Consider the following 24,394-nt stretch of genomic DNA (forward strand, 5'->3'; position numbering starts at 1 on the left):
GCTACAGTTGCTTTTTGCCTCTATCACAGCATTGACATTAAGGCAGTTGTGAGTTCCTTGAGGAATGTCATCCTCTGCCTGTCTCAAGTATTTGTTAATGGCCTGCAAGTTGTAAGGAAATTTAATTTTACTTACATCTTTTTTGCCTTTGTTCTCCTCATCATGAAGAGCCTCCCCAGTTCTATGAGCACGCTCTGAAAATGTCTGACTCTACTGGCACCAGTGCACAACAATGTCTCCCTCCAGGCCCCTCCTTCCTCATGGTATCCTTATCTTTTCAGCTTCAGTTTCTGCTTATCCCAGGCCCATCTGCAAGAGGGAGAGAATCTGGTTGGATTTGATTCCCCGGTTTGGACATAAGTTTGCAGCTACTGCGCAGATTGCCGGACCCTTCGTGCAATCACCTCTCAGCTAGTTGGTCATTCGGTATAGAAGATCGCTGTTTCTGTGCAAGGCTAAAGCAAGCTGGGCACTTTCTTTTGAAAGGGGCAGTGAGCATGTCAGGCACTGTGACTGATAGCCCCCAGATCTAGAACACCTCCCTAGATTTGCTTTTGGAATTAAACCTCACCTCCTCCCTTCCAAGCCAGCAACACTTCAGACTATTGGGAAATCCTTAGCGGGTGCTATGTCCTGCTTCCTGGCCTGTGCACGTCCCATTTCCTCTGCAAAGAAAGGAATCAATCCCACTCCTGATTGCCTGGAAATCTTCCTTCAGTAGTTGGTTCCAAAGTCATCGCATCTGTTTAGTCTTTCATTAGCCCCTTTTTGAAAAACAAAACAAAACAAAAACAAAACCAAAAACGCCCACAACAGGCTTTTAGAGAAGCTAGGTGATTTTCTGGATTCATACTCCTACCCAAAGAACTCGAACTCCAGAACTCTGACACTAACTGCTGCAGGGATTACTCTCAATAACGGCAAAGGGAAGCGAATCTTTGAGAGCAGCGATTCATCTTTACCTAATTCTAAAGACCTGAGCAGCTCCAGGTCCCCAAACGCCTCACCAAGGCAGGACGCAAAGTATCTGCGCATGCTCTGAGCGTCAGCGCACAGTTTCCCCGCCTCTTCCAGGCTCCTTGAGTTGCGGCTCTTTTTACGACGCCCTGCCTCCGACTCCGCCGGACCTTTGCAGCGGTGCGCGGGGTTCCTGCCCGGAAGAGGCGGCTGAGGCACCCGCGCGCGGACAACATGGCGCGGTCCAGGAGTAAGGTAGACAGAGCGTGGCCTTGGGTTTTCCTGGTGCAGGGCATCCGGAGAGGGTGGTTCGGAAGCAGGAATCGTGGGATCACCGCGGTGCCAAGGATGGGGGAAAGAAGTGATCGCGGCGGCCCGTGGCCGGATCCCGAGGGCCGGCCCGAAGGCTGCGCTGAGAAAAACTGGGGGTTTGGAGTCAGAAGACCTGAATTTGAGCCTCGTCTACTCCCCCCTCACTCCGTCTCCTCGGCCCTCCCATCCTCTGACTTCTTCCTCATCACCTCCCTGTCCCACCTCTTCCCCACCCTCTTTCTTTCTTAGTCCAACCTCTTCTCCTCCATCACTTCTTTCAGCTCCTCCATTTCTGAGCCTTAGTTTTTATAAAATCTATACGAGAATGAAAGGTTTGATAAGCACCTACCCACAGACTTGGAGTTCAGAGAGGGTCTGTGAGTAAAATACGTAACTTAAAACGTAAAGCGCCATGTTATTACCTCTGTAACAATCTTTCACATTTATCGAAAATTTACCCTGTAAGGCACTGATGTAAATGCTTTATTCTTATCCCATGTAATCTCCACAACAAACCCATGAGGTGAGAGCTGTTATTCCCAGTTTACAGTTGAGAAAACTGAGGCATAAAGAAAGTGAAATGATTAGCCCACGGTTATCCAGTCCGTAAGAGGTGGAATTCATACGTGACCCCAGGCTGTCAGGTTTCAGAGCCCTATCTGTGTTGCTAGGAGCCTGTGACCCTCAGTGTCCCACATTAATAATAGACATTATGATGGAATTTTTAAATGACTTTTTTCAATATAGGCAGAGAGTGGTGGTTGTCTCTGAATGATCACTAGAGGGAGATGTGTTCCAGGGAATTGTTTGTTCATCCATCCAACCATCCAAAGGCTAGGCCCTTTACTAGGCATCGCGTATACAGATAAACAAGATAGGAATTTCAACAACGATCCCTAGTCCCCTCAACGCCCCATTGGGAAATGTGGATTAAAGCAATTATGAACATTCGATGCCACTTACCTTTTTGTTCCTCCCCTTTCAGCTGCTGAAAATACCGCAGCTCTAGTGGAGCAACTGTTTATGGCAGGTGGACTTGCAGCAAAATTCTCACAGTCTGTATTGTTTCCGTGTGTTAATGAAGAGTTACTATGTTGCTCAGTTTCCCTTCCCTGGTTTTCTTATTCCTTGCCAGAAAGGAAGTTGGAAGTGTTACACAGACCATTCTTTTGGTTCCGGAAAGAAGTTGCATATTTTGAAGCCCCTTGATGCATTTTTTTGAATACTTGATTTCTACTAAAAGACTTTTAGTCCTCTAACTTAGAGTTTTCTGGTTTAAAAATAGCTTTTATGATTGTGTATTAGATAAATGCAGCAACATATTTTGGGACTCTTAAATTTTTTAAAGATTCTTATAATCAGGGCATTGAAACTATGGGGTGTAAATTTTGTTGTTCTCAAGGGAAGTTTGTAGTTTATTACCAACTTTTCTTCAAATGTACTGTCTTTACTCTAGAAATCTCTTCATATTAGTGCATTTATGTTCAGTGCTTTTTAAACTAGGGAAAAACTTAAGTTTCCACGTGTTGCCTGAGATATAACCAAACTTAGAAATCATCTGTAACTTCTCCGATAGGAACTCATCTAGATTTTTCTGACACTCCTAGGATCAGGAGATCATTGCTTCAGAAAACAGTGGTTCTTTTATTGATCACTTCTTAATGTTATTTTTCCTCTTTTCATAGAGTCAAACTAGTCTTCCTGTAACTTCCATATGTTGATCCTATTCTTGCTCATTCTCTCTGGCCAATTCTTTTATAACACAGGTGCCAAATATTTGGGCGGAACTATCATGTTCTCCTAAATCTTCTCATCTGGCTCAGATATCTAGTTTTTTCAAACTGTTCCTCACATCACATTTTCTCTAGATCCTTCTCTAATCTGCTTATTTCATGTTCTGTTGTAATTAGTATTTCTCCTAAGATAGGGTGCTCAGGACAGCTCACAGTTTGTCAGATGTGGTCTGATCAGTACAAAGCACAGGTGAGGCTGTCATTGCCAAAGATTGTTAACTTTGGAAAAGGCCTTGGATCTCATCTAGTTCAACAACTGCTTCCTGCCTCTGAATTAACAGTGAGGTTTTATGTGACATTCCCAAGGACTCAGAGCTAATTTGTAATGAAGGTGGGACCTGATGGTCTCCGGTTTGCTAATCTAGTCTTTTTTCACCAGAAGAACTTTGTTTTCCTTCTTTGAATTCAGTACACTGTTGATACAACCTAAAATATTTTGGAGGATGGAATGAGGTAGGTGTGGGAGATGTAGTGTTGTAGCCATGTCATATTGGTGACTCATTTGTATAATCCACACTGAAATTGTGAGTTGCTATTTGTTCAGATCTCTTTCAGCTCATATTCAGTTGAATTCTGGATGTCAGACATAGAACTTCACATGTAACCATTTTATTTTAGTTTATTTCCCCAATTTCCTTAGTCCTCTATGTATGTGATTGCTATCTAATGACTAGGTGTCTTTATTTATGTGGTTCCTCTACCTGTAACTCTCCTTATTCACATGATTAACTCCTAAACATTCTTTAAGACTCACCCAAAAACCACATCCATAAACCTCTTCTGCCTCCTTACTCCTCCTCTATCCCTTCTACCAGTCTTGGATAGATGATCCTCCTGTGTATTCTTTTAGTGCCCACTGCCCACATCTGTCATGGAATATTGTGCTGGTATTATTTGTTTATGTGTCTATGTCCCCTACCAGAATAGATTTGGTGTCTTAGTCTTCATTCTAGATCCCCAGTTCCCAAACTGATTTAAAATCCTGGGGTGTATCATTTTAATACATAAAGATTGTAGCAGTCTCCTGTTGCCACAAAAATGCTTCATAACAAGCTATCCCCAAATCAGTAACTTACAGGATAAGCATCTGTTCTCTGTTCTCATGCTTGTGGTTCTACAAATCAGCTGCAGTATGTCTGATGTATTTTGGGCTCAGATGGGCTGGATTTAGCTCTGGCCTATGGGTTTTCAGATTTGCTTCCCATGAGTTTATTCTTGGGCTCAGGCCAAAGGAGCAGCAGCTTCCTGGAGCATGCTCCTATCTTGGCTTTCTGTCTTTTTTTTTTTTTTTTTTTTTTTTTTTTTTTTAAGTAGGCTCCATACCCAGTGTGGAGCCCAATACGGTGCTTGAACTCACAACCCTGAGGTCAAGACTTGAGCTGAGATGAAAAGTTGGACGTTTAACCAACTGAGCCAGCCATGTGCCCCCTGGCTTTCTAAATAGGCTCCATGCCCAATGTGGGGCTTGAACTCATGACCCCTAGATTAGAAGTCGTGTGATCTACTGACTGAACTAGCCAGGTGCCCCACTTGCTTTCTATCTTTTAGAAAATATTAGGGCAATTTTAAAGTTTCTCTGTAGTGGGGAGCCTGGGTAGCTCATCAGTTGAGCATCTGATTTCAGCTCAGGTCATGATCTCATGGTGTGTGAGTTCAAGCCTTGCTCTGTGCTAATAGCTCAGAGCCTGGATCCTACTTCAGATTCTGTATCTCCGTCTCTCTCTCTCCCCCTCCTCTGCTCATGCTCTGTCTCTCTCTCTCTCAAAAATAAACATTAAAAAAAAACAAAAGTAAAGTTTCTCTGTAGTAAACATTTACATGTCTTACATACACTAGGCAGAACACCCCCCCTCCCTTTGCCATGCGTCCCCTAAGTTCCCTAAAGTACAGGTTCTGTGGGTGAAGTAAGAAAAGGACATATCTGTTTTCTTTTTTTATGACCATTAACATTTTCTCACTCTTTGGAACTTTGTTTCTAGGCAGCTATTGTGCTCTGTATGGATGTGGGGTCTGCCATGAGTAACTCCCTTCCCGGCGAAGAATCTCCATTTAAACTAGCAAAGAAGTTGATGACCATGTTTGTGCAGCGACAGGTAGGTTTCAGCCTGGCCTTGAGCTCGTAACTCACGTTTTAACTGGTTGTTGTCTCCACTTAGTAACACAAGATACCAGCCTGCTTATGATGTCTGGCCCCAGTGTTTGTGGGAATCTGAGGAGGTTTTTTACATATACTTATGTGTAAGTCCAACTACCACTAGAGCCTGACATTTTTTTTCTTCCTTTCTTCTGGCCTCTACAGTAGAAATGACAGTTTTCGTGAGAAACAAGACAATGTAATAATCTCTGGAGCCAGGTGGCCGGGGTTTGAATCTTTGCTCTGCCGTGTCATTTACTAACCTGGTAATCTTGAACAAATCCTATTCTGGTTATCTTTTGCTGGTAACATACTATCCCAAAACTTCATGTCTTAAATGATTTTTTTTTTTTTTTTTTTTTTTTTTTAATCAGTTCTCATGGTTTGGGGATGACTGGGTGGCTCAGCTGGGCCTCTGTGGCCTCTTGTGTAGGTCCACTCAGATGGTGGCTGGGCTGAATCATTTGAGGGCTAAACTGAGCCAGACGTCTCACATGGCTCACTCCCATGGCTAGTAGTTACGTCTTCTGGTGGTTTTGAACTCAGCTGGGGCTATCCATCAGAACTCTTACATGTGGTTGTTCCATGGAGCTTGGGATTCTCACAGTGTGGCAGCTGGGCCTAAGAGGGAAAGTCCTAAGAAGGAAAAATTTTTTTTCTTCAATTTAAATTTTAGTTAACATACAGTGCAATATTAGTCACAGGAATAGACTTCAGTGATTCATCACTTCCATACAACACCCAGTGCTCATCCCCTGTGCCCTCCTTAGTACCCGTCACCCATGTAGCCCATCCCCCATCTATCACTGTCAGCCCTCAGTTTGTTTTCTGTCGTTGACAGTCTCTTGTGATTTGTTTTTCCTCCTCATTTTTTCCCCTTCCCGTATGTTCATCTGTTTTGTTTCTTAAGTTCCACGTTTGAGTGAAATGATGTGGTATTTGTCTGTGTCTGATTGACTTATTTCCCGTAGTATAATACATTCTGGCTCTTTCCATGTCATTGCAAATGGCAAGGTTTGATTCTTTTTGATGGCTGAGTAAATATTTCATTGTAGATATATATCACATCTTCTTTTTCCACTCATCAGTCAATAGACATTTGGGCTCTCTTCGTAGTTTGGCTGTTGTTGATAATGCTGCTATAAATGTTGGGGTGCATGTACCCTTTCAAATCTGTATTTTTGTATCCTTTGGGTAAAGACCTTATAGTACAATTGCTGGATCATAGGGTAGTTCAGTTTTTTAGTTTTTTGAGAAACTCTGTACAGCTCTCCAGGGTGGCCGCACCAGTTTTCATTCCCACCAACATTGCAAGAGGGTTCCTAAGAGTGACCTGTCTATGTGGCTTTTTATGACCTATTTTTAGAAATCCCAGAAAGTCATTTCTGCTGTTGTTAGTCTAGCAAGTCACTAAGACCCACTCACATTCAGCAGGGCGGGGATGGGAGGTGGGTGGTAAATGACATTCCTCTCTTGATTTCTGTCCCTTCTACCTGGTACGAGTGCTACTTTTGCTAAGTCCACGAAATTCTTCATTCACTGGCAACTGCTATTCCTCCTGGACACCTGTTTCCTCTGGGTGTTGCCCTTTTCACTGTGACACTGACACCCTTCCTGTCATCCTAGATTTTAACAAATTCTGATGACCTGGATTCCTTAATGTGTCAAGAAGAGAATGTTCTAACTCCATTCCTGGTTATAGTAATTTGTATTAGTTGTATTTCAGTAATGCTGCCATGTACCCCAGTGCATAGACTTTTTTTTTTTTTTTTTAAAGAAACTGTGCTTTCAGTTTTTATTTTTGGCTCTGCCTATTCTGTGGCAGTGTGGATCTGGAAGGCTAGGAGACGATACCTGATGCCAGTCTCATGCTGCACTCAGAATTGCCTTCCCTCTCCTGGCTGAAGTTTTGTTGTTGAGCAGGATTACCTGGCTTTAATATGAATGCTTGCCCAGGATGCAAATAGAGTTCTAGCTGGCCTGCCCCATGGTGTGCTGGACATGTTTGAAGCCCAGCAGCTGGAATTTTTTTCTCCAGGTGCAACCGGGGATGTATTTGCAATTCTTAACACACCGGGGAACTTAACAGACCAAACCAGAATGAGGAAAGACACAATTCCATCCTCTGTCTACACAGCACTCTTCCCACTGGTGGAGAAGGCTACGGTTAAGTAGGTGGGAACAAGACTGTGTTTTTGTTAGATCCTGTTTTTTGTTTTTGCATTTTATTATGAAATGTTTCAGGAAGGAGGCAAATACAGAGAATACTGTGATGCAAAGCTATTTTCCCATTGTCTAGCACTATACAGTACTCAAGTTTTACCATATTTGATTTCTTTTTCTTCTTTTAAATGTTTATTTTGAGAGCTAGAGTGAGCGCACATGCGGGGGAGGGGCAGAGGGAGAGGGAGAGAATCTCAACCATGCTCAGCACAAACCCCAAGTGGAGTTCAATCCCACAACCATGAGATAATGACCAGAGCTGAAACCAAGAGTCAGATGCTCATCCAACTGAACCACCCAGATGCCCGTCTTTTTCTTTTTTTCTTAAAAAAAAATAATAATAATAATTACTGATAAACTTGAGAGTCCCTGTGTATCCCTTCCCGATCCTCTTTTTTCCTTTTTTTTTCTCTCTTTACTTCAGGATTTTCATAGTCATTACCATGTATATTTAATACTTTAGGACATAAGTATATTCATAAATATTTACTATTGTATGAAGCTTTCAAAACATGTAATGTTATTATATGGTAACTATAATTCTGTAACTTATTTTTTCTCAACCATAATTATAAGATTTATTCATATTGAAAAACATGCACAAATTATTCATTTTTTTTTTTACTGGGGTATAATATTGTATAAATATTCTGCAATGTGTTTTTGCATCCTGTGGATGGATGGTCAGTTTCTACTTTTTCTCTGTTATAAACAGTGCTGAAGTGAACTCTCTTGTCCTTGTCTTCTTGAGTACATGAGCAAGAATTTCTCTATGGTATATACCTATGAATGAAATTGCTGGGTTAGAGGATATGAACCAGTAATTTTTTTTTAGTCCTCTGGAAAATACTTCCAAAAAGAGTAAAAGCTTTTCAAATTATCCATAATTAGTTTTCATTGAGAATTAGAGTCTGATTGGGCTGGAAGTCATCAAGAGTTAACCACTCTCCCATTCTCCCACCCGTAATTCTGTTGAAATGAGAGATGGGACCTATAGTCAACGGAAAAGTCTCCTTAGAACCTGTGAATTGTCATTGTCCCATGAGCCATCTAGCCCAGTATTCTGTTGTTGACAGTGGACCCAGGGACATGCCATAGGGACGTATGGTTGTATTGCTCCTTGAAGGTTAGGTATCTACTGCCTTTCAGGTGGTAGTTTATGATTCTTAACCTTTGAACGTTCTTCTCTAGGTGTTTGCTGAGAGCAAGGATGAAATTGCATTAGTCCTTTTTGGTACAGATGGTACTGAGAATGCCCTTGCTGGTAAGGATCAGTATCAGAACATCACAGTCCACAGACACCTGATGCTACCAGATTTTGACCTGCTGGAGGACATCGAAAGCAAAATCCAACCAGGTTCTCAACAAGCTGACTGTATCCTTTTTCAGCCAGAGAAGACTCTTCAGAAATTTCCTTTAATCTGAGGAATCATAATCCAGTTTGGTGAGGCTCACTAGAAGCCCACCTCTGAGTATATGGGCATTTTTTGGCTCTGAAGACATGGAGATGATGGTGTGTGTTGGGATTTATTCAGGTTGGGTTGGGTATCTGCACTCCTGACCCTCTAGCCACTTGCCCCTTCTCTGCACTAGTGATACTGAGTGGTTCGGAGACACTATAAGGGAAAGATACCAGTGGGTATATTTCTGTATTGTTATTTGCAGAAAGTTTAGTGGTGGTGATGGCTGGAAATGTTTGCATGTAAAGAACATATTTGTAGAAGAATGTAGTATTAGCATTCCCTATGCTTTCCTGGATGGAGGGTATTTTTGTGTCCAAAATCAGACCGATATCTAAACTGAGATTTCTAATTTCTTCCACGTGTACTATGATTTTAAGTGGTTACTCTTACTTTTCTAAACCGTAATGTTCTCCCTGATCACTGGGAGGTGCTGCTGTGCTAAGAGTGACTTACAAATGCCACATTATGGCTCAGGTCATATTTAAGAGTGGACTCTAATCACGAAAAATGGATTCTAGATATTGTAAAATGACATCATAATTTTTGTTTCAATGCATGGGAATATGTTAGATTACCTTGGGCTTATTTTATTTTTCCTGATTATATGTTTCAGGATATATACTGTGATATGTGATTACAGCATATGTGATTATATGTTAGTGAAATAAATGTTGGAAAAAGCACTCTTTGGCAAGTGCTTTTAAATCCTCACAGAGTCAGCCCAGAGTTCACGGTTTCAAGCACTGTGGACTTCACTGGAAAAAAGTTGCATGATCTTGGGATAAAGGGACTGTTTAGTGATATTTTCTGCCCTTAACTAGCTGAGTCCTCGATGCACTCATTGTGTGCATGGATGTGATTCAACAAGAAACTGTGTAAGTGTCTTCAATTGAAGAGAGGTGGAAATGAGCCATTCTGCAGAAATTGTATGTGTTGCTGTATTCTGTACATGTGTGATTCATTGCTAATCAAGCAGCATGTTTGTGTGGCTAAAGAACCATTTGATAGAATTCAATGGTTCAGTTCAGCCTCTCTTTTTTAAGTTTAAAAAGAGCAAGAGCTATAGTTTGTGGGAATTTCTCTGGGAGAAATACATGTTTGGCTTATTTCAACTTCCTTCCTATTTGACTTAATTACCAGGAACTTTAAAAACTTCTATATGGTATTGTTCATAATCTGACTGAAATTAAATGCATGAAACTAATATAGCACCATATGTTAACTAACTGGAATTAAAATAACTAAAAAAAATAAAATTGTAGTATTAAAAAAAAAAAGAAAAAGAAAATGCCTAGCTCTGACCAGCCACCTGATTCATTATTTAATTATTTTTCCTTTAAAATATGGGTCTTTGAATCTATTTACACCCACCCATTCCTTGACTGGAAAAACATTAGTACTAAACATTAGTACTAAAAACATTAGTACTAAACATTAGGAAAAACATTAGTACTAAAATCTCAGGCCTCAATTTGTATTTTCATTTCTCAATCTCTGTACATTTTGTGTAAAGTCCTGCCAGTAGCCCTGTGAGTGGAACTGGGCCAGCATGTTTGGAAAGTGAACCCTCAGGAGACCGAAGTTGTAGTTACTGGGAGAGTTCCTTGTTTATACTCTGCCTAAGTGGAGGCTGGAAAGGGATCCTTTTCTTTAAAAAAAAAAAAAATTTTTTTTTAACATTTATTTATTTTTGAGAGACAGACACAGAGCACAAGCAGGGGAGGAGCAGAGAGAGAGGGAGACACAGAATCCAAAGCAGGCTCCAGGCTCTGAGCTCTCAGCACAGGGCCCGATGCGGGGCTCGAACCCATGAACCTCAAGATCATGACCTGAGCTGAAGTCAGCTGTCCAACCAACTGTGCCACGCAGGCACCCAAGGGATCCTTTCTAATCCCAGTGACCATATATTTAACTGGAGTTAAAGTTGGGAGATCAGGGATTTAATATCCACAATGCTCAAAAATTTTGCCCGATACTAAAAAGTATGAATTGTAACCAGGCTGACTATATGTTTAGTAGAACTTAACTGAGCATCAGTGATAAGTAGGGTTCTAGAATGTAATCACATTTCTTAACTGTATTGAGATTCATTTCTTAGCCTCTCTCTAAGTCCAGTGACCAAGTGCATTTGAGTTTGTAAGTGATAATTCAGAAGAATGATTTCTTATTGTGATAACTTTCTCTTTTAGAGGAAAGAAGTTTGAAAAGAGGCATATTGAAGTGTTCACTGACCTCAGCAGCCCATTCAGCCAAGATCAGCTGGATATTATAATCCATAACTTGGAGAAATCTGGCATCTCCCTGCAGTTCTTGTAAGATCACGAGACTAACGTCTGAAGACCAATCCTGTGCTCTCATAACGCAGGGAGTAGGGCCCCTTTCTAAAGCTCTTGGTTCCCCCGAGTCTTCTGTTTGTGCTCAGAGTTGAAATATGTTAGATGACTGACCTCAGCAAACATTCACTGAGTACCCTTAATTCCAGGAACTCTGAGTTTTAATGGTAAAGGGATGAAAGTCACAGTGACACAGAATTTAGCTCAGTAGTAGATGGTTTGTTCGTGCTTCTTGGACTCAAAGAATTCAGGAATCTTTGGAGGATATTCAGTTTATTTCTTGCTTACATAGAAGACTTTATCCAAACAATTACCAGATTGATGGTTTCTTTTCTTCAGCAGTTCCAGAGTACTGTTTTGCGAGCAGTAGATGTTTTTAAGGTAGAGAGGAATGTCAACCTGAGAATTTTTTTAAACCTGTAGAATGCTAATTTTTTAACTTTTAAATCTAAAGGATACACACACGTACATAAGATGTAATTTGCTTGTGTGTATTTAGGCATGGGGTATGCAGATTCTGAGCAAAAATGTTCACAAAATATCTCATAATTTGTTGCAAGGCAGAGTCCCTCCTTCCCCAGGCATTTACTTTCTTTATCTTCAATCCCTAACAAGAAAGTTCTTTTTCACCACACTAATCCTTCCTGTTGCATTTCAAACCTGTTTTTTCTTGTTTTATTTTTGGTGAAAGCAGAGTGATAATATAGGATGTTGACTTACCAGTCTTCTGAGTACACTCATTTTTCAGACTGAGAGCTATACCAGGAAGCCTCCAGCTCAGAATGGTAAGCCTTCGGCTTCTTTGAAATGCCTGCCGTTGGAAATTAAGAACCTCTCTTGCATGTATGTACCTCTTAAGACTGCTGAGGGGCAGCTCCTTTCTGTAGAACTGTAGAGAAATAGTTCAGAATAACCCATCAGACTGATACTTGTTAAGATAGTACTTCAGAGAAATTAAGTGCTTTTTAAGTGACACTTTTCGTCTTATTGAATTGAAGCTTTCTAAGTACTTCAAAAGCTCTGCCTGGCTTCTGTTCCCTGTTCATAATTTCAGGATGGCTTTACAGGGTTGAAGCATCCTGCACTTCTGTCAATGTCATTGGAAAAGGCTACTTTTTTGTCTGAGTAATACTGCAAAGCGTGTTGAAGAGGGAATGTAGCCTTACCACTACCTGCTTATTTGGCTGTTTTTTTCTTGTATTTGTGCTTGTGCTACAGATCTCTGGCATACAAAGTAGAGTTTCTGGTTTTATTGTTTGGTGTATCCCGTGGATGATTGTTGTAATTGGAGTAAACAGAATACCAGCAGGTCTAAGAACCACCGTGTTCTGAGTAGGCTCATTCCTTGGACCTCATTTTTAGTTTGTTCTGTTGGCTACTGAGAAAGTTTATATCTGGCTGAAAGCAGGGTAGAAAGAACTGTTACTGTAACTTCTTTTTCCAGGATTACTTCCTGACTCTTCATGTTCATGTCACTTTTCCCATCTTCCAGGTCTGTTTTTTTGTTTTGTTTTTTTGGAGCAAAAGGGTGTTTTTATTATAGCACCGGGACAGGACCTGTGGGCAGAAAGAGCTGCATCTCTCTTCTAGGTTGTTAATGGAAACAGCCACAGCCTGATGTGAACCCTGTGTCCCATGCCCTGCTCTGTAGAAGCTCTTTATCTGATAGGTCATGCAGGATGTGCGTATCTGTCATGCTGGATATATGTAGACAAAATTAAACAGGAAGCTTTATTTTAATTAGAGCAGATAAAATGGTAAAGAAATCACCTTAAAATAACCAGCCACACAGAGTTGACCAGTAGGTGATGTTGAGGGAACTGAAAAGGTTGCTCTTTGGGTTTCTGGGGGCAGTGCTGTGACACACTGCGGGTGCAGGAGCCTTGCCCTCTCAGGTGACCGAGTCCTCGCTGCATCGCTCACTGGCTGTGGCTTGGCCGGATTTTCCCGTGCAGCTTCGGCTTCTTTTTAGGAAATGGAGGGAGAAATTTGTATCCACCTAATGTGTAGGATTAAATGAGGTTGTTTACATGAAAACATTTATGAAGTACCATGTAGAGAATTATCATAAAATGTGCTTGGTTGGTTGATTTTTCAATTTGTATATTGATTATTGAATATCTCCATGACTGATAACCGCATCTAGTAGTTTTAGTCTCATTTCAAACAGAATGAAACACGGGAAAGAATTGGTTTTACCTATTTCTAGCAATTCACTGATGTCTGTCTGGGAATTCTAAATGTACAGTAATAAAGATAACATTATTTAAGTATATTATACACATTCTGCCATTTAATCCTTAAAATAACATTGAGGGATTATTAAAGGTGTTTATTTTATTTATTTTATTTTTTATTACTCTTCTTTTTGGCTGCCTAGAATATCACCTGCCTTTTTCTAGGAAGCAGTCCTTCCTGCACTTTAACCTCCTGGCTCGAATGAGAGCGAGCATCTTCTAGGTCTGGTCCCCAGGTTATCACTGATCCCTGGCTTGTTTGAATTGAGAGTAGAGCATTAAACACGTAGTCCATTCCTCTTTGGTAGCAGAACCGGCAGTGTGTGCTTGAAAGAGCTCATGGGTGACGCGGAGGGAGCCAGTGAGAGAGTGGAGGCAGCACAGGGGCACATGGAGATGAAATGGACAGTGAGAGGGTTGGGGCGGTCCTTGAGGCATGTGAGACTGCGTCCAGTCATCCGAAGGTCACGTGCCACCCTGCACTTTGAATTATTTGGCTATGTAAACCAAGAAATTCCACTCTTTTAACCAAACCAAAAAGGCTTCGGTCACTCGAAACTGATAGGATATTGGCTAAGGGTGATAAGTGCCATTTGAGAGAGGAGGGATTGAAAGCTCAGGTGAGTGGCATGCCCATTTTCTCATAAGCCAGCGAGTGATAGTCACAGGAGGGGAACCCAGTTTATTATTTGGCTTCAGAGCTTGTCGTATGAACAACTGCCGATCTTTTCCTGATAGTTTGCCATTCCCTGTTGGCAAGGAGGATGGAACCGGGGACAGAGGAGATGGTAACTCCTGCTTGGACCACCATGGACCCTCCTTTCCTCTAAAAGGAATTACTGAGCAGCAGAAAGAAGGTATTCGGATGGTGAAAAAGGTGATGATGTCTTTAGAAGGTGAAGATGGGCTGGATGAAATTTATTCCTTCAGGTAAGAAGTGAAAACATTGATTCTAACTTTCAGTCATAGCCATATAAATTTCTCTTTTGATCAGAGGGCTCCCTAATTAGCCACTCTTGAATTAGCAGTTATTCTGTAAGAAATATTCTGATTTTTATGGACGAAATGGTGTACCAATCCCTGATCCCCTTTAAGTTTTTTGAGTAGTTAAGGGTATATATGCTCTAATTTGTTTTCCTCAATCACAATTTTAAAATATTTCTTGTGAAATATAATTGACAAACAGTACATATTGATTTTCTAAATATAGACACCCTTGAAATATTGTAGGTAATAGAATTTTAGAAATTGAATGATAGTTTCCCAAGGGGTTGGCAAAGGAATCAGTGAGGAATCCTGTAAAGTGACGTTTCCTGTCATAACGTGTATTCTTACTGTAGCATGTGCAAATATATATTCCTAAATTGTTTATTTCAAATTTGGACATGGCTTGCTCTAATGCGAGAATATGTCTTAAGTTAACATGTTCACCATGGTATCATAAATAAAAATTGTAAGCCAATACAAATTAATGTTAAAAAAGTTTATTTTCCTGTATCATGGCAGGGAGGGAAATTACTGTCTGTGTATGTGATGACACTCACAGTTTGAAGCTACTTTGGTGTTGGCTCTTCTGTGAAGATGTGGACCAGAACTTTGCCATCTGATACAGTAGCCGTTATCCACGTGTGGCTATTTAAATTTAAATTCATTAAAATTAAATAAAATTAAAAATTCAGTCAGTCACACTAGCCACCTTCCAAGAGCTTGCTTAATAGCCTATTGGATTGGCACGGTTAGAAATAGAACATTTCTATCATTGCAGAAAGTTGTACGGGAGAGCACTGGGCTAGACTTGTTCTTATCTAGACTTCTACTTGGGGAGATTTAAATCTACTGCAAAAATGTTCCATTTGTTCTCAGATGTTATGTATTAGATGCTAGTATTTAGAACTTGCCCTGGGACAGAATTCAGACCTCATGGTGATTTTAATGTCACTCAAACTAGTGAGGTCCTATGGACAGGTTAGACCTGGTTCAGACCCATTCATCCCCCAACAAATCCAAAGCCAAGGAGTATCATAAACTTTGCAAACAGGGCAGCAAGTAGAATATCTACTGTTCATTTTAGACTATTTCTGAAAGTTGGAGCCTCTTGAAACCTTTTTGTCCATAACTCTGAATGATGTCAGATAATTCTCTTTACCTTTTTGTAGATCTGTTTTTCATCTGTACTAGGAGGATTGATCATAGTCTGGATTATGTGCTTTGAGTGTTTGGTCATTGATTCCTTTCTCAGTGAATACCACAAATTCCACCTATCTCCTCTAATCTTCTCTGCTGTGTTCGATTAGGGACCAGATAAAAATAGAATTGATCTTGACTTCTGTTCAAATGAAGTAGCACTCTACGTTGTGTTTGCTACTTCCCAATTCTCCATCCCCATCTATAAAAAGCCTAGAGTTATCCGCTTTACCTTAAGACTAAATATGGACTAAATTCCTTTATCCCCTGGAGAATATTTAATACTCTCTACTATGTGCATATATATGTGCTTTTTATTTAAGGGTGATTGGAATTAACTAATAAATTATAGAGTTATGAACAGTGATGTTAAAGGATGGTGCCTATCCTTTGATATTCTGGAGCAAGGGTTCTTATCCCCAGGGTCATGGTTTTCAGGGAGTTGGTGAACCCTTTAAATTGTGGGCAAACTCTTATGGGTGTGCTTTTATCATATCCTCAAAATATTCTTGGTCCTGAAAAAAATGTTAACCACTGGCCAAGTTGAAAGAGAAGATTGAGTAGGGGAAGAAAGAGATGCTCTTTTTTTACCTGTCAGTAATGTAATTCAGCTTCTTCCTAAGCCAAATCAGTTGTATTCTGGCTGTCTCCTCACTTGGGGTTGTCATTTTCCTGCTGTCCCCTGCTGTTCCTCCTTATCATCAATGACAACTCAGTTCTCATTCTAGAAGACTTGAGTGCATCATCCAGTGCAAGTTAATGTTTTAAAATTGTTGCTTTTGGTGTGCGTGTGTGTGTGTGTATATAATTTTTTTTTTTTTTTTTTTTTTTTTTTTTTTTTTTTTTTTGGTGAAGTGAGAGTCTGAGACAACTGTGTGTCTTTAAGAAAACTGAGAGGTATTCCGCCCCTTGGCTCTGCACACTGACCATTGGCTCCAATTTGGCTATAAAAATTGTGGCTTACAAAGCGGTGAGTGATACATTCACATTTTTTAAATTTTATTTTTTTAACGTTTGTTTATTTTTGAGAGAGGTAGTGTGAGCGGGGAGGGGCAGAGAGAAGAGGAGACACAGAATCCAAAGCAGGCTCCAGGCTCCGAGCTGTTGGCACAGAGCCCAACGCGGGGTTTGAATGAACGGTGAGATCATGACCTGAGCCAAAGTTGGACACTCAACCGACTGAGCTACCCAGGTGCCCCCATACATGTTTTTTCAAGCAATGTGCCAGGCAGGCAAATATGCTTATTTAAGGAACTGACAATTCATGTGTGGGTTATTCAGTACCATAATTACTGCTTCTCTAACTGCTCTCCTTGTTCCTCCCATCTCTATTTAGCTTTTATGTAAAAAGGCATATTAGGAGAGGAAGTTTTAAGAATTGTCTATAATCCAGGTTAATTCCCTCCTGTCTCTCTTTTTCGTTTCTTTCTTTTTTTTTTTTTGAAGGGAACAAAATGGAACACATCAAGTCATGTCACCGTAGTATCATAGCAGAACTATAGCTATACACTAAAGGAGTCCAGAGTTTTGGACACTCAGTCTCACCCAATCCAGTTATTAATGATCTGGTAGTAACAGCATCCATGACGTATCAAAAAATACTGATTTGTCGGGGCACCAGGCTGGCTCAGTCAGTGGAGCACGCAACTCTTGATCTTGGGGTTGTGAGTTCAAGCCCCATGTTAGGTGGACATTACTTAAAATCTTAAAAAACATAGTGACTTGTTACTCAGAAATTGCCTTTTGTTTTATATGCATGTTTGTACATAAGAGCACGCTTTTAGAAATAAGGTGCATTTGGTAGTTATTTGATGGGATTCCAGTTTCAGTATGAGTCTGTGCTCCATGTTTTCCTGTGACTCTGCTTGCCTTTTTTTCTTAAATGTACAAACTAAATACATAAAAAGATTTAAGTATAGAAAATATACAAAAACATATGTTTATATATTCAGATGTTTTTGTATATTCTAAGACTTAATCCCAAAACACATGCTACACCTGTGAAAACCTTGGATGCGCTTCTTTGTTTCAGCTGCCGTGAAGGCCTAGAATAGAATGCAGTCTCGTCCTGTTCTTTTTTCGAGTTTCCTTTTCAGATTTCCTTACTGATTTCTGGCTCCTGATAGATGGCTCTCCCTTTCTTCTTTATTGGAAAACTGTAGTAACAAATTGTATGGTCCCATTTTATTAGCCTGCAGGTTTTGTATAAAAAGTATTTATGTACATACAAATACTAATAGGTATCTGGCAGTTACCTTGGGGGGAAAATGAAATGTAGAGAGAGTTATGAAATAAACTTAAAATTTCCACAATAGGCAAGAGCAAAGCAGTTTAGCTAGAGTAACTGTTCAGAATTTTTTTCCTGTAGAGAGTAGGTTTGATTTTCATTTTTTATTGATTAAAATCCTGGCTTTCTTTGTTTTCCCTTTATTTTTCTTTTTGGAAATAAGATTATGCAGGAGAAAGTTAAAAAGTCTTGGACAGTTGTGGATGCAAGAACCCTAAAAAAAGAAGATATACAAAAAGAAACAGTTTATTGCTTACAGGATGACGATGAAACGGAGGTTCCAAAAGAGGACACTATTCAAGGTACGCCAGCAAGAGTTTTCACTTGTGTCTAAAAGAGGTTTTCGAAGGCCAATGTGAGGCCGATGAGGATCTCTACTGTTATTTTTTGGAGATATTTTTCTGAGTACTAGAGACACAACTATTGGCGGGGTCGGTGAGATGCTAGGTCCTAACTAAATGTAGCTCATCTGTCAGGACCTAGGCAGGACCGTTCCCAGGAGGGCACCCGGGCACTCCATCTGAGTTTGAAACGCCCTCAAAGGACAGGAGTTAATACTTGGTTTTATTTATTTATTTATTTATTTATTTTTTAGTTTTTTTAAAGGTTTGTTTATTTTTGAGAGAGAGAGAGTGAGTGCACGCGCGAGCTGAGCTGGTGGGACAGATGATCTGAAGTGGGCTCTGCACGGACAGCAGAGAGTCTGACATGGGGTTTGAACTCACAAACCGTGAGATCATGACCTACACCGAAGTCGGACGCTTAACTGACTGAGCCACCCAGACACCCCTGCTTGGTTTTATTTTAAAGTTGGAAACATACTAGCTAGGAGAATACTTCTATTGATGTGACTGAAGCAAGTTGTTTTGTTTATTTTACTTTTTATTTCTATGGTGATTAGTCGTCTGAGTGCCAGTTTCAGGCATTCTGGATCTTGCCAGCTTTCTCCTTTAAGGTAATTTAGGGGATCTGGAACATTTGTGTTCATTATATGGCTTTATGTTTGCTGGATGTTTAAAGTTGTACTTCATACATTATATCCATTTGATCTGTATGGCGTGTCTAGACAGCAGCTCTATCCAGAGGGCTTAGGAACTAGCTGAGAGTGTCTGAGTTTTCAAGAGCTAAAATGGCAAGATACCAAATGATGGGTTAAGGTAGAAACTAGAATCTTTAGATAAATTAATTGCCAGGCTTTGTGATGCCCAGTATAGTTTTAATTTGCAAAGCACTAAGATGCTTGTGTATATTTATATGTGTGGTGGGGGAGAGTGGTTAAGGTGATGGAGATTGCGATTCCTTTCTTCTGGTTACTTATGGGTAGAAAATGTAATTAGGATCCTGCAGTCCCTACTAATTCAGTTTTGTAGTGTGGTTAAGTCGAGTTTTGGAGTCAGACCCGAGTTAGAATCATGGCCCCCTCACTTGCTAATCTTATGATCCTCATATAATGACTGAAAAGAAAGCATGGTTAAGTGGAGGACTTCTCAGTGATATCAAGTAATAGGGTTGATGTGTTGGGCATACACAGTTTAGTACTTGGCAGTGGTAGCTAATAGCCTGAATTTTCTCTTTTAATCACCACAACAGCCTAATGAAGCGGGCGTCCCACTGTTGTTAATGCCATTTTACAGATGAAAGAATTGAGGCTGAAAGACATTCATTAACGTATTCAAAGTCATGCAGCTAGCCACTAGCAGAATCTGAACCCAGGACTGTCCTACTTCAGAGTCTGTTTCTATGTACTCTTCTGAATTAGGAAGGGCTTTTTGAATGACAGGCGGACTAGTTGATGCTTCATTTTGAAATCAACCCGGGGCCGTTTATAGTTTTGAGGCACAGAGTGTCACTGAGGCTGTGTGTTAGGAAGATTAATATGACAGAGACAAGCACCGGTTCTTTTGGATGCAGCAAAACACCAGCTCTGTTTGGGCAAAAAGGAAATGTATTGGCAGAGCAATGGAGAGGGAAGGGTTAAGCATTGTTTGAGTGCAGAGAGCGCGGTGAAGCTTTTGTCTTGTACCTTTGTGTGGTTACCATGTACTTCCTTTTCTTGCCCTCCCCTTTCTACCCCTAATGTGTAGACAGAGGTACTAGCATACATATGTGTGCAAAGGAACATGGTTACATGATGCAGTCTATTCTATATGTCTTGCCATGTACAAAATTTATATACTGATTTGCTCTTTCAGTAAATGAACCAGAAAATACAAGGCAGTTTTAATTAGACTTTTCAAGTTAAAAAATTCAAGTAAGAAGATGTCTGATGACAGAAAAGGGTTATGAAAAACATTTGGCTTAGACACCACTCTTAATCATGTGCCATACATTCCCTTGATAATTTTTTGTTGGGATTTTTGTTTTCATCACCAGCTTTTTTTAAAGACATATATGAAAACACAAGTGTGTTTCTTTTTAATTAAATGCATGGCATCAGCAGATTGACAGGAACACATAAACACAGGATCATAGAATCTACCCCAAACACACAAATTTGTTTCTTGGAGTAAAGATACATGTGCTTTTCTTTCCATTTACCCAAGGCCAGAATCCTTTGATTTTGATGATCCTTCTGTCTCCCAAACATAGGAGACTGTGTATTGAAAGGGCATGACCTTCCCTAGAACAGAGGCCCTGGAACAGCATAGGAGTTATTTTTAAGAAACTGAGAGCCTATATTTGTATGAATAACTAAAGTAATTAAAAAGAAAAAAATAGATAATATAATCCCAGAAATGAAGTAAATTTAAATACAGAGAAATAGCCAACTTATCAATTCAATGTTCCTAAATAGAAGAATTTTGGCTTCTTCTATTAGGTATTTGTGTCTCCAGCATGCATTTTTGAGAACATTTTATTCTGAAAATTTCCTTTGGGCATTTTTCTCTTCAGGTCTCTAGGTTTCCGAATAAATGTGTTCTTATTATTATGTTTACAAATCATACTTGTACTTTAGTCAACCATAGTTTATCTTTGGAGGATAACTAGTACATTACATTTGCTACATTCTTCTGGCCTGGATAATCATTAAGGTAACTAGATTGCAGAAGATGCTGCTTAAAGAATGTAATCAGATTTTAATCGTCTCTGTATCATATATGGTGTTTGTGTATCTGCTGCTGCTTTCCCCCACTGGTCACAAGGGGCAGTGATTTGATTCCTGGGAACAGTATAGGGAGGCTTGATCTGGAGCATGCTTGTATTGCTAATGTGTGCATCAGGCTAATTTCAGCTTGTAGAAAATGAGGCCCCATATGCTTAACAGATGCTCTTCTCTTGTTCTCCAGGGTTCCGCTATGGAAGTGATATAGTTCCTTTCTCTAAAGTGGATGAAGAACAAATGAAATATAAATCAGAGGGGAAGTGCTTCTCTGTTTTGGGATTTTGTAGATCTTCTCAGGTATAGTACTTATCCTACTCACTGTAAACAAAGTAGATGAACGTTTTTCTTACTATTGTTTGAGATGGTTTGCTTTTGGTTGGTCCTTTTATTTACAGTGTGTATTCATTTCACTTTTAGGTTTTTGCAATGTAGTCTGGGGATTAGTGTTAACTATCTTCAGTTTTTGAGTAGAGGAACCAAGATGTAGAAAAGTTGAGAAATCTTGGGATGAATCAGAGTAGGTTCCATTAAAAGTCACTTCTTAGCTTTGCTGTGGATCATAGCTCACAGTAGCTTTAAAGAATCATCATAGTTCTTTGCTATTGTGTTGCTTTCTCTAAACTGACTTATAATAGAGTATTTTAGAGCAGTGAAGGTCTACTCGGGTTTTGGATGACCCCGGGCCTCTTAACGTATCATTGCTTTATGCCAGTCGCTCTTGTCAACATCCAGCAGAGAGGTGTAGGATCTGAAATCCGTCCTTCAGTCATATGTTCTTTAGACCACGGTGCAGAGATACTCAGAACACACAGGGGGAAATGCAGTAATCCACTGAGGGCCATGGGATAGCATATACTGTCCTAGAAAGGGTTTATAAAGGTCCCTGGATTTCTTAGCTTAAATGTTCTTAAGGTCGGCAACCAGAGAAAATGAAGAAGTGTGTCTTACAGTGTGCCTTTTAGGCTCTGTAGGGATAAAATGATGCTTGTTGGTTCTAGAAAAACTCAACTGAGGGGCGCCTGGGTGGCTCAGTTGGCTGAGCGTCCGACTTCGGCTCAGGTCATATCTCACAGCTCGTGAGTTCGAGCCCCGCGTTGGGCTCTGTGCAGACAGCTCAGAGCCTGGAACCTGCTTCAGATTCTGTATCTCCCTCTCTCTCTCTGCCCCTCCCCCACTCGTGCCATGTCTCTGTCTCTCAAAAATAAACATTAAAAATTAAAAAAAAACAACAAAAAAACCAAAAAACTCAAGTGAGAATTGTAATGGAAATAAATATTACCCAGTGTACTGGATTTGAGCTTTTTCGTGTTGCCCTGGGATAGAGTCTCTGAGTACTCTGAGTCCCTGAGTGTTAGAATAATTCAGCGAGGGTGGGAAGATGTTTTTCATGATATACCCGAACTGTTGGGTATGTTTTTAAACTTCATAAGTTGAAAATTGGGAGTACTTACTGAAAGTTGATAAGATTTTCATGGTGAAAATAAATACCTTTTGGAAGTTGAGAGTTTCTAACGAACAATTCTCTAACAAATTACACTAAATATGCATTTCTTAAAAGCATTCACTTTGGGGGCTCTACAAGCTTAAAATTTATGGTTGTTAATGGCAGTGCCTCGAAGTCTCTCCATGAAGTGGAACCTTCCTTCAGATCTGTGTGTAAAAACTGGCCTGTTGGGAAGTGGGTCTGCCTGATTCTAGGTAGCTAGAAAAGACCTATCCAGAACACCAACCCAATATTCATGACCCAAGAAATTGAAGTCACCTGGGCCAGGGTGGGACTGGGAGGCCTATTTAGTTAAATGACAAAGCAAAAAAGAGTGGGCTAAACAAAAAGTACATTTTTCCATTTTAAAAGACTTACTTACTACCTTAAAATTAACTTTTAAGTCATGGCATGTCCTCTAAATCAAACTTGTGTTGTTTTTAAGCCCTAAATTATTTCTGTCTTAAGTACAATCTCAAATGGTACATTGAAGATAATCATAATAGCCACCATTTATTTGAGTGGTTATAATATTCCATTCAATATACTATGTATTTTATGTAAATTCCCATTTAATTCTTAGTACAACCCTCCTAGATAGGTGTCAGGATAATATATTTTATACATTTGAAAATTGAGTGTGTAATTGGCCCAAGGTCACAGCTGGAAGGTGGTAGAAACTGGTTTTGAATGAGGTCTCTCTGACTTCAGAGCCTATGTCATTAATCAGTCATAATCTGACCACCACCAGATGGACAAGCTGATTTTTTTAATATTTTTCATCCCTGCTTTCATCTATTATCTTAACAAATGCATACACACCCTCTTAAGAGCAAGATGTTTTGGGGCACCTGAGTAGCTCAGTTGGTTAAGCATCTGACTTCAGGTAAGGTCATGATCTCACAGTTCATGAGTTCGAGCCCCACATCGGGCTCTGTGCTGACAGCTCAGAGCCTGCTTCAGATTCTGTGTCTCCCTCTCTCTCTGCCCCTCTCTTGTTCATGCTCTGTGTCTGTCTCTCAAAAATAAATGATAAACATTAAAACATTAAAAAAAAAAAGAACAAGGTGTTTTCCATAGCAACTAAGTGTGTACCTTTTAACAAACTAATAATTATTTTTAATAAGATCACGTATTTTTCCATATTCCCTTAACATAAGGGAAACTAATATTTCTGGATTGAATTGAGGTGAACATTTTAATTATATAAAATAGGTTTTTGGCCTTGGCATTTTTTGGTGTTCTTTTTTTTTCTTTGCAATTGTGAAGTTGCAAATTAACTCTTCTCTCTTTTTTTTTAAAGTTTATTTATTTATTTTGAGAGAGTAAGGGGGAGGCAGAGAGTGAGGGAGAGAGAGAGAATCCCAAGCAGGCTCCTTGCTATCAGTGCAGAGCCTGATGCAGGGCTCGATCTCACAACCTGGAGATCATGACCTGAGCCAAAATCAAGAGTTGGGTACTTAACTGACTGACCCACCCAGGTGCCCTGCAAATTACTGTTCTCTTAAATTTTCAATTTATCTTCCCCTACATTGTCAGTGTTCTGGGTATCTATATAATGGGTAAGAATTTTTTTTTATTAAAAAAAAAATTTTTTTTTTTTTAACATTTATTTATTTTTGAGACAGAGAGAGACAGACAGAGCATGAACGGGGGAGGGTCAGAGAGAGGGAGACACAGAATCTGAAACAGGCTCCAGGCTCTGAGCTGTCAGCACAGAGCCCGACACAGGGCCCGAACTCACGGACCGCGAGATCGTGATCTGAGCCGAAGTCGTTCGCTCAACCGACTGAGCCACCCAGGTGCCCCTTTAATGGGTAAGAATTTAATGAGAACTTCCCCCACATGTCTGGTTGTCCTTTGAGAAGTCATTTAAGTGCCTTAG

At 40.0% G+C, this 24,394-nt stretch overlaps 1 protein-coding gene across 3 annotated transcripts in view; it reads left to right on the forward strand.

Annotated features, from left to right (window-relative positions):
• Positions 1-1,112: 1,112 nt before the first annotated feature.
• The window catches only part of XRCC5 (X-ray repair cross complementing 5), an 89,772-nt gene continuing 66,490 nt past the window's right edge, over positions 1,113-24,394 (forward strand). For all 3 annotated transcript variants that reach the window (XR_006220927.1, XM_007086104.3, XM_042995289.1), the window contains exons 1-9: positions 1,113-1,212; positions 5,042-5,155; positions 8,611-8,794; positions 9,709-9,757; positions 11,072-11,194; positions 14,191-14,382; positions 16,492-16,606; positions 18,087-18,225; positions 21,211-21,323. Coding sequence is in view for 2 of the 3 variants with exons in the window: in XM_007086104.3 (XP_007086166.2) it covers positions 1,192-1,212; positions 5,042-5,155; positions 8,611-8,794; positions 9,709-9,757; positions 11,072-11,194; positions 14,191-14,382; positions 16,492-16,606; positions 18,087-18,225; positions 21,211-21,323 (1,050 nt within the window). In the remaining variant the exon portion in view is untranslated. The remainder of the gene's footprint in view (positions 1,213-5,041; positions 5,156-8,610; positions 8,795-9,708; positions 9,758-11,071; positions 11,195-14,190; positions 14,383-16,491; positions 16,607-18,086; positions 18,226-21,210; positions 21,324-24,394) is intronic.

Source organism: Panthera tigris, chromosome C1 (assembly GCF_018350195.1).
Source record: "Panthera tigris isolate Pti1 chromosome C1, P.tigris_Pti1_mat1.1, whole genome shotgun sequence".
Classification (NCBI taxonomy): domain Eukaryota; kingdom Metazoa; phylum Chordata; class Mammalia; order Carnivora; family Felidae; genus Panthera; species Panthera tigris.